This window comes from Struthio camelus, chromosome 1, assembly GCF_040807025.1.
Source record: "Struthio camelus isolate bStrCam1 chromosome 1, bStrCam1.hap1, whole genome shotgun sequence".
Taxonomy (NCBI): Eukaryota; Metazoa; Chordata; class Aves; order Struthioniformes; family Struthionidae; genus Struthio; species Struthio camelus.
The window spans coordinates 191085372-191101466 of NC_090942.1; the positions used below are offsets into that span (position 1 = coordinate 191085372).

Genomic DNA, 16095 nt, shown 5'->3' on the forward strand with positions numbered 1-16095 from the left:
TTAAGAACAGCGAAGTAATTTACATTTCCGTTGCAAAGAGATGTTTCTCCCCTTTGCTGACTTTTTAAAAGAAGAGTATCTTTTGTTACTGCTGTTTAGCAGGTTAATTTAAAAATACATAGCTGACTTGCCTAGAATAAATTAAGATTTTCCAGACTTTTCTGAGAGAGTTGATTTAGGATGGTTTCTTTTGTTGCACATGTAATAAGCAGCCTTGTTGAACAGTTTTACGAAGCAACCACGCCTCTTGTAGGAAGGGCAAATACAGAACAATGGCCCTATCTTTTAAAACTGTACTGTGCTTACATTGTGAAATGCATGAAGAAACCTGTCAACGGAAAAGTGAAGGGTCGCAGAATTTTCAAATTTGTGAAGATAAAGGGAAAAGTAATCAGAAGCATGTCAAGTTTTACTTCCATTCCAGAAGGGAAAGCTGAAGAAGTAACTTTTCTTTTCCGCTATCTAATATGCTGCTGTTTTTAACTTTGAAATGAGAAATTCTTGCACTAACCATTTCACCTGTTGCATTTGAACATCAATGAAACCTCCTACCTGTTGAGTAGTTTCTAGTTGTCTGGAGGTTAAAGGGTAAATACATCCTTTTGGTGTCTTAGCCTGGCTGACACACAAGTTTGTTCTCTATTTAATTGAATAAATTTTTGTGCCAGCCAGTGCCTTGCAGCTGGTGGTGGTAAGTAATGGAAAACACTTTGTGCTGCGTGTGGGGGTTGATAAGATGTAAACTGTGCTTAATTCTTAACATAGTATAGCATAGGCTGGTAGGGCTCTAAAGACTTTATATTTCTGTTGAGTTGTGGAAGTAAAATAACGTGGTTGACAGGGATTTTTCTGTCTTCTAGCCAAACTTTCTGCACGTAGATATAACTTGGTATTTATAGATGAAGGGACGTTGCTTAATGTAAAAGTCAAGCTTCCGTACTTTTTTTTTTTTTTTTTTTTTTGTTCTTAATAGTATAATGCTAAGGTAGTTGTAACTGAAAAACACAGTGGGGAGAGGTTTTCACACTGATTAACTCTTAAGCATCTAATTAAGAACTTTGGCTCTTTCTGGAATCGGTGTAGTTTCTATGAAGTAACTCAGAGAAGGAAATGAATCTTCCTCTGCTGCCTCCTGTAACTACATAGGAGTGCAGAGTCTTAGTTTAGTGCCAAGCCTACGTGCCTGGTATTTGCTCGTTGTTTAATGCCTTTGGCAGCGCTCCTTTCAGTCTTGCATCTGTTTTTCCTCCCATTGCTTTATACAGCAGCAGGGGCAGAGAAGTACTACTAAAATTAGAAAGCAGTTTGAGATGTAGGATGAGAAATGAATGATATTGGGGCCACAGGTATTACTGAAACTGTATTGATATGTATTGATATTTCCCCCCTCCACCCCAATTTGACTAGATTTAAAGTTGATGACATCCCTCTGACACTATAGGAATAATTTTAGTGTCTTGTGCTAGCTGCAGACATTACTGCTTTTCCTTTTTGAGACTTTTGCAGAGACCATAAACGTGAACTTGTTATCAGCCTAGATGTTTTGTTGTTTAGTCCTAACTACAGAAATTAATCACACAGTTCTAGGTTATTTTGTGCAACCATACTTGGTATTCCAAGGCAGCGTGGGCCAAATTCTGCCTGTCTGTCTTTAACTGCTTAACTGGGTACTTACGTGAAGTCCCTTTCATTTGTAGATAGAGTTACAAACGGAAGAGGGCTTGCAGAATTTCTTGCTGGTAGAATTACGACTAGTAGCAGTCAGTTGTTGCTTTAGGTAATGTATTAATCTATTTAGACTGTGCAACCACTAGAACTGGGTTTACCATACTCAGAACCGTGTACAACTAGAAAATAGTGGCTCAAACTGTGGGTGTCTGCGCATTTCTGTGCGTGTGTACTTGTGCATGCACACCTAACAGTAGTGGGATCCCTGATGTTTTTGGGGGGAATTATGCTATGCCACTTTAATGAGTAAATGAGTGATCAATGTTTTAAATGCCTGTAGCTCAATGCCTTCTGCTTACAATGTGAGTGACTTTGTTTCACAGATGCAGCATTTAAAATCCTGAACCCAAAGACAGTTTCAAGATTTTTTAGGCTAAACAGCAACAACGCCTTGATACAGTTCTTACTGGAGGTAATACGGAGTCTTTAACTGCATAAGAAAAATCTAGTCATTAAAGTGGGCGATGATCTCTGGCAAATAAAAAGGGGAGAATTGTTGTCTTCTCTTCAAGGGTACTCCAGAAATCAGAGAACATTATATTGACTCTAAAAAAGATGTAGATCGTCATCTGAAATCAGCCTGTGAGCAGTTTATTCAGCAGCAGACCAAGCAGTTTATAGAGCAGCTGGAGGAGTTCATGACAAAGGTACAAAGGTGTTGTGTGTTTATTAATCTAACTGAAAAACTGGTGGGTCAAGGGAATTAGTTTTTAAATTGGATATAAGAGAGGCTGCTAGTACTTTCTGGTTAGCTGAAGATGATTGCATTTCCCATTATAAGGTCATAGTTCTTTTTAAATTTCAACAAGAATTGTCCAGGCATTTTTGAGACTGAAGGATCAAAGGAATGAGACACAGTTTGTTTTTAAAAGCAACTCTTTATACTCTTTCATCAAGAAAGATGTTTCTGTTTCACTGAGTTGAATCAGGTCTGTGAAATTTGACAGAAGGAAGCCTACTATCCAATTTTTACTGAATTTGTAAGCCTCCAAAAACAGTCTCAGGTCATGCAGCTTTCAAGGGAGGTCTTAAAGTAAGGCTGTTACGTTTGTTAAAGGTTGTCAGTTTTCAGCAAGCCTCGGACCAGCAAGATGCTGGCTGAGCAGGACTTTCCTCCTAAGTCCTGTTTGTAACAGAAGTTCCTGACAAGACTTAGGTGGAAAGATCAGACATCGTAGGGGCCAGGAACAAAAAGGCATCGCTTTACAATATAGTTCTTCCTAGACTCTACTCTAGAACTCCAGATTCCTAGACATCTGGAGAAAATCACACAGCAGGATCTGTTCTGGAAACTGAAGCTTGTGTACTGAGCATGAGTGGTTTTATAGCATAACATCTCAGAAGTTGGGGCTATAGTGTTGCATGGATAGTAGAAACGTGCCAGTTGCTGCCTTTTGAGAATTCAGAAGACTGCAGAATTAGATTTACTGATGCCTGTAGTACTGGGATGAGGGACCATTAAGATGCCTAAAATATAGATTGATAACTGGTGAGATTGATAGAGTTGTCCAAGTGATCCTGATTTTATTCACTGGCAATTTGGGGAGTTTGCCTAAACTTTTAACGCATAAATCCCTGTTGAGGTTTCTCTACGTGCCTATGTATCTTTGCAAATTTCATCTCGTTTTGAATTTACTTTGAAGAAGTGATCATGATTGTATTTTTGAATTGCGTTTCTGTCAAGCTTCTTCCCCTCTTTATTGTTAAGCCAAGGCACAGAAAAGAGAGAGCGGGGAAGATTCAATAAAGTATTGACTTGCATGAAAGACTTGCACAATTGTACCTGGGTCATGTTGTTGTGATTTCAACTGAAAGAAATACGTACCATTTTGTTGATTGTGATTGTTTTAGGTGGCTGCTTTAAAAACAATGGCCACGCAAGGAGGTCCCAAGTACAGCCTTTCCCAGCAACCTTGGGCGCAGCCAGGTATTTGCTTTGTTTTTACATTCTTCATGTTACCTCCGAGATGCTTGTATGCTAATAAAGCCACACACATTTACTTTTTTGAGACTACTGAAAATTTCTCAAATGGAGAAAAGACCCCTTCCAGTCATCGTTTTTGGTAGAGCAATCTAAGCTGCATTATATGGAAACTAAAGTATTTCAGAACGTCATTCGTCTTTATGTATGCTTTTGTGCGTGACTTCTAAAAAGTAATGCGCTGAAAAGTTGGGAAATGTAGTGCGGATTTTGAGAATGTGATTGATTTGGAAAATTCTGAGTACCTAAGAACTCCCTACCTTTTTCTTGAAAATCTTGGCTTGCATTTTGTCCTGTATTCTAGTTTAAATGTCTTAAGATTCCTCTAAATCAAACTCTGGCAAACTTCAGAGTATGCATTTAATTGATGCAGAAGATGAATGACTTCAGCGTTTCTCAGGCTGTGACTGTTCTTGCATGAAAAGAGCATTTCCACAGCTGAAAGCAGAGTGTGCCTAAGGAATTATTTGATTACATTAAGATAAGGCTTTTGCTTTTATAAGAAAAAATGAGTCTATATTGAACCTTTTATTGTCCATAAGGTTGTTAACTATTTCCTCTTCAGTTTTTCTACGACTGTCTGAAAATGGAATCCAACTTTGTTTCTCTCTTCCTAAGAACTCAAATGCAAATGTTTTGTAGGAATGTTTGGTAGTGTGGCCTAGTTAAGGTGTTCCTGGGTTGTTTCACTGTTCATGTTGCAAAGTTGTGCTTCCGCGTGGCACTGAGAAATCTTATTGTTCCAGCTCGTACATTGGAGCCTTGTGTTCCATCGTGTTCTTAAAATGCAAAGCCAGCCATATTCATTCATAATTCAGTGCTGCTGCATAGTTCAGACAATCTCAAGGGCTAACTTGAGCTCTTGCTTATTTCCTGCTTGTTCAGGAGTATTTTTAACATTTGTTTGGAGATAATTATGTGTGTAGAGGCAGATAGAAGCAGAGCTTGTGCTATTTCTTGGGGTCATTTATCTGGGAAGTAGGAGTAGGTGGAAAAAAATTTAGATACTGTAGAAATTTAGGAAACAAATAAAATATTAACTTTGGGGATTTAAAGCTATGAAATATGTATTTTGCCTACCCCTTGAGCAAAGACCTTGTAAAACCATTAAAATAGTTAGCAGTAAAGAAACAAGAGACAGGATTCCTGTCTGGTTAATTCATAATCCAGATGGCCGTGCAGCCTTTTTTCTTTCAGACATGGCATATGGACAGTAAGGAGAAGTTGTGATATGCTGATGTCTTTAGTAGCGCTATTTATTCCCCAGCAGTTGCTTTTCCAGGTAAGGAAGTTTTCTAGAAGGAAGCCTAAGTAGACCATTGTTGCTGTTGGAAGGCTGCAACTTCAGGAACCCCTGGAGGCTGTGGGGAGCTGGCAGAAATGGGTTGGATGGATTTACTGCAGGGAAAGAAGGATCACGTCTTGAGCAGATCCTGAGAAAGGAGCCTTGTCTGCCGTGTTGTGGTCATATGATGGGATGATGCTGTGCAGCCCAGTCACCATCTCTTTCCATTTCAGTCTGCATTGTGGTTATGATCAGCCCCGGTAAAGTGGAGGTGATCTTCTGGAACGTAGATTTCATCTAGCAGAAAGGGCATCCTCATCTATTAATCATGTTTACTTTTACTTTCAGCAAAGGTCAATGATCTGGTCTCTTCCACTTACAAGACAATAAAAACAAAGCTGCCATCAACGTTACGAAGCATGTCATTATACTTGTCCAATAAAGATACGGAATTCATTTTGTTTAAGCCAGTCAGGGTGAGTATTGTTAGATATACATGAGCATGTCTCTCTGCAGCTGTTGGGTCTTAATTTAGTTAAATACTTTAAACACATCTTGTAGGATCATTCAGCTTGTTTGTGTGTGTGTATATGTACACACATAGAGTTATTCTAGGCTAGCAGTGCAGCCAGTAAACGCATGATAAATGCCATGCACACACAGCAGTGAATAGAACGTTGCAGTCAGCGTGGTGCCTCTGATGGGAAGAGCCTGTTGAAAAGGCATATGACAACCCCCCTGCCCCTCCCCGAAAAACAAATGGTGTGTTTATAGATTAAAAAAACCCACTGTCCTGCTCTTCCATGTATTTAGCCTATGAAGGAGATGTTACTGTTCATTCTGCATGTTTCCCACTTGTTCTAAGCTTGGTCGGTTGTGCAGGGGCAGAAGCACTGGTGGCAAGCAGGGTGATGCAGATTCAACTAAGGACCCGTTGTGAACCCTCACGAAGAAGCAAGCTTGAGTTCTTTAAGCTTTAAGTCTGTAGGACTTAATGTTTCAGTTTAGCATATCTTAGCTGAAGTTCTTGTCTCACAGCCAGCTGTATTTCTTTGCTGCTATTCTGGGGTTTATTTTAAGAGGAAAGCCCCTTAAAGCTCTGCCACATCTCCTGGCCTGGTCGCTTAATAGCTATTCCATGTACATCATGCTTACTCTAGCTCATGTTTGAGATGTGTTTTGAGTTATTTCAATATTGATTCTTTTTCTCTTTTTCCGTCCCCCTTTACAAGAATAACATTCAGCACGTGTTCCAGAAACTCCATGCTTTGTTAAAGGAAGAATTTAGTAATGAAGATCTCCAGATCATAGCTTGTCCTTCAATGGAACAGGTATATATTGAAGCTCCTTGTTTTATCAGTCCCTCTTTCGCATAACTGGCTTTATTTATAAAGCGAAAAAATATTAACTTTTAATTTTAATACTTTTGATGTTCAGAATCCTTTTCCTTTTTATCCCCTTAAAGCCCTGGGTTTGATGATCCGGGTTAATCTGAACTCTAAACTCTCAGTGAAAAGTGTTTTTTGTTTTTGTTTTTTTTTTTTTAATGAATCTGTTAGGATGGTTTTTAAATTGAAGATGGTGATTGATGTTGCTGAGGGGCTGGGCTGTGCAATATCTTGGCAAAGTATCACCTGGAAGACTTCATCTGTGTTTGGGCTTTATCTTTTTGGGGAGGGATTGGGGATAGTGAATATGCTTTTTTTTTTTTTTTTCCCCTACACCTGTGCACATACAAAAAAGAGTCTTACTTTTGACAAATGAGAAGCAGCAGCTTTTGCATATAGGAAGCAGTGGGAATATATTATAAGGGTCCATTTGAAGTAAATAGCATTGGGAAAATGTACAGATATTTACAGAAAATTAACTGTGTGTAATAAGGTCTTTAGTCCCAGAGATGGCTGAGGTTAAGAGTTCTCTGTATTAGGATGCTCTGACGGAAACCAAGTAGGTTCTACCTTAGTGGTCCAGTGACTGTGGATAGGATCATGACTATCCCGATTTGCCAATATTTAAACAGATAAACTTTTTGTTAAGAGGAATTTGTCTGCCGTGAGTGTAGGAATAGAGAAGCGTGATAATTGTCGTGGAGCACAGAGTAGGAGTGATGCACTGAAAAGAGGTGAGGTTGTCATAGAGGAGTTGGCTTCCTCTAACACTATTTATCTGTTGATCCTTAGGGTCACTTTTCCTACAAACTGAAGTGCATAGAAAACCATACTGTAATTTGTGGAGAAACAAGTATTGTAAAGGATCTTGGATGTGCTTTAAATACCGAAGAAAATAGTTACTGTCGTTTTCTGCTAGTGTACTTTTTTTCTTGAATCCCTTGAGAATGCATGCCTTCTTTTAGAAGGCTTAACACAATAGGTTGTGGCTGCTGAAAGAACTTAGTCAGCATGATCAACAATTGCATATTAAGCCTGTGAGTAAGGACATGACTGGAAATTTTGGACAGTTGTCTTGTAATGGTTCTCCTAGTTTCTCTAAATCGCTATGCGCTTCTTAGGATTCTTTTTTAAAGATAAAAGCATCAGACATCAGCTCTTGAACTTACGTGTTCTGTCTAATGTTAGATTTTCGCTTTGTCTTTTAGGTGAACTTACTTTTATCGATGTCTAAATAGCCCAACAGTGAGGCTGCTTGAAGTAAATTTCAACTGAATGCCAAGCAGTGAAGGGGATGTGAAGATGTTTGTTTGGAGTAAACAAAGGATCCCACTGTGCAGTCCAGTCTGCATTAAAACTCTGCTGGTTAACTCTGATTTACGGGGGGGGAAAAAAATTAGTTCTTTAAACTCCTTGATGGTCTTGCTGTTTGATGGCTTTAGTAGAGGAGGATCCTTTGCTGGTCATTCTTGTGCAAGCTCAATTACTGCCTTTTCCAGTCACAGAAATCTTCAAGGTGGGAATTCTGTTGTTTGTTTGTTTTAAAAAAAAATTCTTTCATGTTTTCCTTTAATAAGCTGATGTATTCAGTGAAAAGCAGCACTTTTCAAAGACACTGTAAATAAAGTGCAGGAAATCAAATGGAGAAGGGAGTAGGTATTTGCAGGGCTTTAGAGATAAACACATTGGATATGTCAACTTGATTTTTGTAGGCATGCTCCAGTTTTTTTTAACCCCTCTGAGAATCCTGGTAATCCACCATGTGCTTGAACGTTATTCAGAGGTTGTTAGTTGGGAAGACTTTATTTTCCATGAACTTCCTGAAACAGCTGATATGTTAATTCTTTTTATATTCTCGTGATTGGGGAGCTGTGAGGTCTGACCTGAAGGGTCATGCTCTAACCTATTCCATGTAAAGAATCTCAAATGCCTGGGATTTGCAATGGAAAGCTGTGCAATATAATCTCTGTTGTTTCTGAGGGAACTGTGTTTTCAGATTCTTTACAGTAAAGGCAAGCATTGAGCTTCTCAGGTGCACTGCAGTTTCAGGTTAGAGTTTTTTCCTTTGCCTTACCGAAGATCAAACGGTGTGTTGTGGTGTTCAAAGTGGGCTGCTGTCGTCACGGTGGAGCAGGGATGGGACAGAAGCTTGTATGCTGGAATAAATGTTAATACAAGTGGGGGGATGCCAGAAATAAATGTGAAAGCACCATCAAATCACCATGGTGAACAGGGGGATAAGAGAAACACTCAGTAACTGGTAAACAATGCACTGTGTTTGTTTCAGTATACATTAATTGGTACACTGTTTCAGAAAGCTGAATGCTAAATGTTTGTCCATTAAGAGAATGAAACATTAAAAGCGGCTTTAGAGTATCTCAGTGCATAAGTCTGTCTTGTACAGCACTGCAAAAAAAAAAAATATGGTGACTTACCTGGCAGATTTTTTTAACTTATTTATAAAACCTGTTCTAGAGTTTGAATTATGTTGAATTTTCCATGCACATTAGTGATGTTTTGATATAACAGTTTTGCTGTTATAAATCAAATGGCTGGAGACTCAAATGTTAGGATTTAAAGCTACCAAGAGAAGTGTTGCAGCAATGGTGCTGAGGTACATAAATGGTACTTATAGGACCTTCCATAACTCCTTAAAATTAACTAAAGGAACTAACGAGGAAGAAAACTTACCCTTTCTTTTTACTTTTATGTAGAAATATAGGCTGTAAAATAATGTCCAATGCCTTGTAATATATGTATATTTGAGGTTTTTATAAAGTTTTACAGAAGGATTGCATGATCGCTGTACAGAGTTATGACTGATTTAATACATTGTACAGAAAAGATGTGAAGGGTGAACCATTACAGTAGTCTCTCGTGTGTGGAATCTTTTCACCTCTAGAGCACCCAGACAGCTCTAGGCCTGCTGGTTGAAAGATTAGAAGGGCAGTTAATTTTTACAGCCTGTTTGCTATATGAACATTTGTTTAAACATGTACAGTTTCAGATATTTACGTTTACAAATAGTGTAAATACTTTCAAAAGATTAATTTAAGATGCTTTATATTATCTGACTAGAAACGTAATGTTTTTAATTTTTTTAAATAAAAATGTTGCCTCTTATTTTGGTCCAAGAGTAAAGCTTTATTCTGTATCCTGAGGCTTCTCTGTCAAGATAACTGTAATAGAAAGACAATAAAAGTTCTGTAAGCACACACAGTGCTTTATTAGAAAAAAAAATGTCCTTTTTTTAGCAATAAGAGAATTGGCTTTATCTGGCATAGATATATCCCTGAGTGCTGAACGTACAGCTAATTGTTAAAGTAATCCCTCTTTATGGTCATAATAAAAGGAAATTTGTACTTTCTTTACTGAAAAAATGATCTTGTGTGACTGAATGGTCTCTTTGCTGCAATTTTATTAAGGGGAATAAACTACAATTGTAATACAAGACCATATTTTAACTAGTTGGCCGTTACTAAGCGTAAACTTGGGAGTTGATGGCAGAAAACCCTAGTATTATTCAGGCCTTATTTTACATGATAGCTGTTCTGGTTGATTGGTTACTCACAGGCTCACCTACGCATACTTTCTCATTACCAGATATTGTTCTTCTGGCTCTTGGTCTCATAGGAACACATCTTCCGGCGGCTTGTGATTTGTTCCTTGTACCCTCAGTAGGAAGCTTCCTCTGGCTTTCACGTTGGCGTTTGGATGAACTACTGCAAGGAAAGACCCTGCTTTCTTGTGGGTTTGGCTTCTTCCTTGCTGACGGGGGTGGGCAGCAATTTGTCACTGGTATCCAGACGCTTGGGATATCCTAAAGAGATTTCACCCGTTGGACTCTGTGTCTCAGTAAATTAAGTGAATGCCAAAGCAGTTGCCCAGGCCTTCGCACTTTTTTTGTACAACAGGAGCGCTGGCAGTGTGGGTTAGAGGTCTCAGTTCCTTCGAATGATTTGATGGCAAGTAAGACTGCAAGATGCCAGATCCATTTAAATTAGTCTTTTGGCATTGCCCTTTGCGTAGAAAACTGAAATTCTATCACAGAAACCAAGGTAACAGCCAATTAACTGGCCTAGTGAGGTTAAAAACTTCATCAGGAAATAACAAATTGAGACTAAGCAGTTAAATTGCAAGTGAGAACGCAGCTGAAAGCAAAAGATACTCAAAGGGAAAAATAAATTATATGGTAACATTAAGCAGGCCCAGGTCTGACAATGCCCAATTAAAAAGGAGCCCAGTAAATAAAATTACAAAGCAAAAAGGGGGGTTTGGGCTACTGTGAGGTGAGCGGAGTGCTCTCTCAAACCGTCGTCTCCCAATTATATTGTTTTCTGCTCTGGGAACAGCACCTCAGCAGGAGGCTGAGGAGTATAGCATGGCCGGGTGCTGGCTGACCCCCTGGAGAGAAGTGCTGTAGTCTGTTATGGTGGTCTCCTCCACGTAAAGCCTAGAATTGGCAGCTAACCCTCACATGAGGTCTCTAGCTTGTTACAGGCTTCTTTCTAGTTTTATTGGGGCTCTGCTAGAGACTATCTTTTCACCCCTTAACAGTGTGAAGAAACCCTCAGGGGTAAACTTTAAATAAATAAAAATCATTCTGTCCCTTTCAATCGGGAAACTAATGGTTTGTGACTCTGACACTAAGCCACGAGACTGACCGTCTGCCAAGAACCAGAGACTTGATACCCAAGAGGCTCCTCATCTTGGCACTCTCTTGGATTAGCCCTGGTCCCTCTACCCATACTGCTCTTTTTCGTTCCCCATCAACAAGTGTATGTGTTTAGTTGAGAGACAAAGAAGGTTCAATGGATCAGGGTCAGTATTAGGTGGTTCTGTAAATTCAGCTTGTCAGCTGTAGGAGGGAAGCCATCTCCTGCTCCAGAGTCCTGTGCATTCACTATAATACCACTGCAGTCCATCAAGTGTTTTCAAACAGACGGGCTTGGTGTTGTAGGGACTTGGCAAACAGGAAGATAGGTACTGTGCACTTGAAGAAAGGAGCTTTATTTTCACAGCAAAGTGACTGCTAATGCCTTGATGAAGAAAAAGTTCATTTGAAATGCCAGTGTAAGCAAACGTGGCTCCAAGTCTTTATGTCTTCGTTTCAGCATTTCATGCAGATAGTGGGTGACAAAAGACAAGGAGTGAACTCACCGAGGGAGGGGGTGCCAAAAGCGATGCAACCCTGTTTGTATGTTGGATAGCAGGCTCCTGAGCTGAATCTTCTTGGATTGAAGGAAGAGCTCCTCTTCGCTTTCTGGCCATTTAAGTAAGTGTCTTGTCTCTGGGTCTTTCAACTGCAAAGAGAGCCCATGTAAAGAGAAGAGCATTAATGCTGAAGAGAGGCCGAGAAAACTATGTTCTGCTGTGCTGTGGTAGTCTGAAGTGCTTGTTGGACCCTTGCTTGACCTATTTATCTTACAGAGTTAAATTTGCCCTTGTAGTTGACCTTTTGCATGTGTCCTGGGCTGTCTTTTCCTTTCGGGTGCCCGCTGAGCATACAAACCCCGTGGATGCCCTTCTAGGGGCTGCGTACTTCTTGTACGCGCACAGGAGATGATGGGACCAAGCTCACAGCTCCAGCCTCCTTCAGTGGAAGAGGGTTGTGCAGAAGTAATGTAGCAAGGAAAAAGCCCTCCTTATTTAACAGCACCGTGTGGTGAGTGGGTCTAGGGAAGAAATCTGAACTATGAGGATGGAAGTCCAGGTCCAAATTCTTTACGGTTCCAAGTACTGATTTTGGGCAGCGAAAGGCATTATCACCCTTTTGCAGATCTAGTCCTAAATGGCTCTTTCCATTAGCAATAAATCTGTGGTCGCCTGTGAGAGTATTGCTTTGAGGCCAGTCACAACCGCTCTCTGTTGGCACTCGGGAAGACAACTTGAATCCTTCACCCTGAGCCGACAACCCCCTGCTGAGCGTGAGCTCTTGGGGATCCCTGCGTGCGCCAGTGTTGTGAGATCCGCATTTCGGAGCTGATCGGTAGCATTTGCATCCAGCGGAGGATGTGGATGCACACTAATAGGCTGGGACAGTCACACCAGCACTGAGCAGGGCTGAGCTCTGGCGGAAACAGCATTTCTACCTCCAGGGAAGGGTCAGAGGTTGGAAACTCAAATGGCAACAAATACCAAAGGATTTCAGCTTTCCTCTCCCTGTATGCCCCGCTCATATTAAGTGAAATGCTTTTTAGATAAAATCACGAGCTTTGTGTTTGTATTGACATTTAATATAAATGTTTTGAAAAGAAATAGTGTTTCAAAATGAATTTGAGAGAGGTGCTGTTCTTACCCTTCAGCAACAACATTTCAATCTTATCTAAATGCTTTCCTGAAAGGGAATTTCATTAAGATTCACACAGGCAGGAAATTTGAATGAAATGGTGTTTTTTCCACCTGAAAATTTGTGACCGGTCCTATTCGGCGGCCACAGCAAACATGGTTTATTGCAGCTGAGCCATTTCCCTGCTGCTGCTGCTGCTGCTGCTGTCCTTTCAGTTGGTAAATAGGACCTGGCTAGGTAGCGCTAACACGGTAGGGACTCACCTTGAGCCGGGTGCCCACATTGAAATGAATGCGGTTGCTGTGGTTTGTGAACGTTAAGCAAATTTGATCCTGAGCCACAATTTTAATGGTGATGTGACTGTTCAGCTTCATGAAGATGGACTGGAAAGGAGGGCTGTGAACGTGAGGGCTGAAGTCCCACCAGTTCCAGCGCTTTTGGCTCGTCCCTTCCTGGTGAAAGCAGATCCCGGTGCAGAGATCCAGGGCAACCCTGGGGACAAACGCAGCACCTTGCGCCGAGGCTTGCAGCAGGCGCGTGGCCAGTGTGACGGCCCTCCTGCCCCAGCCCCACCACGCGAGGCCACCCAAGGGACCTGAGCCCTGTTGAGCAGGGCTGGAGAGCAGATCTGGCATGGCGCCTGCATGCTCCTGCAGGAGGCCCGTTGTGGGGCTTCCCACGGGGTCGGGGTTATGCTTTTGGGAGCTGACAGCCCCAGTCTGAGCAAGGAAACGTTCATTTGCTCAGAACTGTGGTCTCACAGTTCAATTAAAAAGTTTTAACGTGTTGCCGTTCATGTCCCTCATGCGCTTTTGGTTGTGAGGACCCGTCACTGCTGTCGGGTGCGATGGTTAAATGAGGGAGTTTCCGGCAGTGAGTTTGCGCTTGAACAAATGGCAGGAGGGGATTTTGGCCCCATTGCTTTCTTAATAGGTTTTCTCCTATAGTAAAAACACACTACAGAAATTAGCCTGCCGCCAGGAAAACAGTAAGTCCCTAAAGGGCAAAAAAAATAACCAAGTAGAGCATGGGCCGAGCATGCGTGTGGGTCTCCTTCTTCCTATTGCACTTTTATGTCTTCTGAAAGTTTTCACTGTCAAACAACCAGACATGGCTGCTGCCTCGGCTCTGGCAACCTTTATACTAAAAATAGATTATGTTTGTGTGCATGTGTATGTGTGGCTGCGTGCAGGAAACAGCCTTGCCAAAGAGCAAAAGAGAGAAACTAAGTGTAGGCGTACGTGGGAAATAGCCCATATCTACAGCATACAAATACAAATCAATACTCCCCATCTCGTAACAGTCTGGGTAGATGGCTCTGGGAGCTGAAATATCCCCCAGATGCTGAAGGAGGGGAATTTTTGTCATTCATTGCATGTGTCACTTTGAATGTTTCCTGTCAAAGTGTAAAGAAGTTGATTCTCACCATGCTGCTGTTCAGCCCTGACAAGCACAGCAAATGCCTGCGAGCGGCTCAGTCTCCCTCCTTCTCCCCCACTATTACCTTGTACTGCAGCTCAGAAGAAATGAGAGGAAAAAAAAAAATAGCTAACATCAGAGCTTTGATGTGCTGGAGCACGGATTGAAGACGTGCCTGGATTGGTCTGCGTTCAGGACAGATGGCCTACCCACAGATTGCTTATTTTGTGATTTCTTCTAGTCAAAGTTATTGGATTCTCTTTATAAATATATAAGAACGGTCGTGTATTCAGCACTGCCCTTAATTGACGGCTGCTGGGAGACACCGAGGGAGCACTGCAGTAACGTGCCTGGTGCAGCTGGCAGCCTGTTTGGGCTAACGTTGGTCAGCAGCAGCAGCATGAGTCCTGCCTTTATGCTTGCCCCCAACCCTTGTCCTCTGCTCTTGCATGCTGTCTTTCTCTGGAAGAACAGGCAGTAGTGAGGTGCTAATTTTAAGGTAATAGCAGAAGACACGAGGAGAACGGCAAGGGAAATTGTAAGGCCTGATGGTGGAGTAGGAAGCATGTGGTCAGGCAGAGCTAAGAGTGCTCCGAGCCCAAGCATTTCCCTAAGTTGGTTTGTGTGATGCAAATGGGACTTCCACCACGGCGCGTAATTCTCCCTGGGATTTACTGCTCCACCGTAGCGTTTTTCTTCTTGGTGCACAGCTGCAGTTTGCAGTCCAAAGGCTGCCAGAGACATGTCCGAGTGTGGGCGGGAGGTGGGGTGATGCCACCAGTGTGGACATCGAAAAGGAGGGAGTGCTGTTCTCCACATCAACGCTGCAGAGACCGAAAGCAGGGGGAGTGCCCGGGTACAGCAAATGCAAATAAAGAAGGAGAATTAATGGATGGAAACTTCCTAACAAGGCGTGGAGCTGCTGCTGTGTTTTTCAAGAAAATGTGGCGACCCTTGCTGACAAGAGAGACTAAGAGAGAGACCGACGGCAGGAAAAAAAAGGATAGCAAGAGAGGGTGAAAGGGAAAAGTACAAAACATGGGGTTAGGCAGTGGTGGGGGTGTCAATGATATTTTACTGCTGCTAGCAATCACTTGGGTGTAGTGTTGTAAAAACTACGCTCTCTGTGATGGATGAAAGACCAACGTGTCTGCAGGCAAACAGCAGGGCTGCAGTAGTCTAATGGAAGTGTTATTGCAAAGGCTATTTACAATGATTTGTAACAGCCAGTTAGACATTTAATACATCCGCTAATTAGTCTCAACATGGGAAGGGCTTGTAAAATTGAGAAACGATTTACTGATTCCCCCAGCTTCTGGCTTTCCAAAGGGAAACTTTGGAGGGAAAAGTAGGGGGGGGTCAAAAATTAGAATTTCATAGCTCAAAAAGCAGCGGTTTCTACTGAAAGCCATCAATCACCACATATTATCACTTTGGCTGCAAAAAATTTTTCACCTAAGTCATTCTTACAGTCAGGAGCAGTCTGAGGATATGAGAAACAAACCAAAAGCAACACTAACATCAAGCTAAATAACTCTGGCTGTTGCAGTTTCCTCTCACATACAAATAATAAGCCCATGCTTTTCAAATGTGGCCACCTAGGACTTCCTAAGAGGACAGAAAAGAATATACACCCTTCTTCCTGTTCTGTAATTTGAGTTTTCTTGCCAAGCCACCTCCATCACCGCGTGGCTAACCTCAGACAAGATCACGACGGTCTCTGGATGGGCATCGCCAACAAGCAGGATGGAGCAGTCCCAGGACGCCACCTTGCCCTGACAAGGCTCAGTGGACTCAGGGACTGACACCAGACAGGCCGGAGAGAGCCACAAGAGAAGCCTAGAAAACACGACTGAGGGGAAAAGGTGGGAAGACTTGGGTTATTCAGATAAAAGAAAACAATGCAGAGTGATGTGTTAACAGTCTTCAGAGATGTGGCTGCTGCCTGAAACAGATGAATGAGCCTGTTCTCTGTGTCTGGTGGCTGTTACAAGGGATGATGGCA

General features: G+C 41.7%; 2 protein-coding genes across 2 annotated transcripts in view; one reads left to right on the top strand and one right to left on the bottom strand.

The window, feature by feature from the left end:
* COG3 (component of oligomeric golgi complex 3) overlaps window positions 1-9505 on the top strand; it is a 34026-nt gene extending 24521 nt beyond the window's left edge. Inside the window, exons 18-23 of the mRNA XM_068929779.1 lie at window positions 2052-2140; window positions 2241-2375; window positions 3580-3655; window positions 5343-5470; window positions 6227-6325; window positions 7591-9505. Of these exons, the coding sequence (XP_068785880.1) occupies window positions 2052-2140; window positions 2241-2375; window positions 3580-3655; window positions 5343-5470; window positions 6227-6325; window positions 7591-7620 (557 nt within the window). The 3' untranslated portion in view covers window positions 7621-9505. The remainder of the gene's footprint in view (window positions 1-2051; window positions 2141-2240; window positions 2376-3579; window positions 3656-5342; window positions 5471-6226; window positions 6326-7590) is intronic.
* A 1863-nt stretch (window positions 9506-11368) lies between these two features.
* ERICH6B (glutamate rich 6B) overlaps window positions 11369-16095 on the bottom strand; it is a 32752-nt gene continuing 28025 nt past the window's right edge. The window contains exons 14-15 of the mRNA XM_068932440.1: window positions 12935-13163; window positions 11369-11685 (exon numbers count right to left, since the gene is read on the bottom strand). Of these exons, the coding sequence (XP_068788541.1) occupies window positions 11539-11685; window positions 12935-13163 (376 nt within the window). The 3' untranslated portion in view covers window positions 11369-11538. The remainder of the gene's footprint in view (window positions 11686-12934; window positions 13164-16095) is intronic.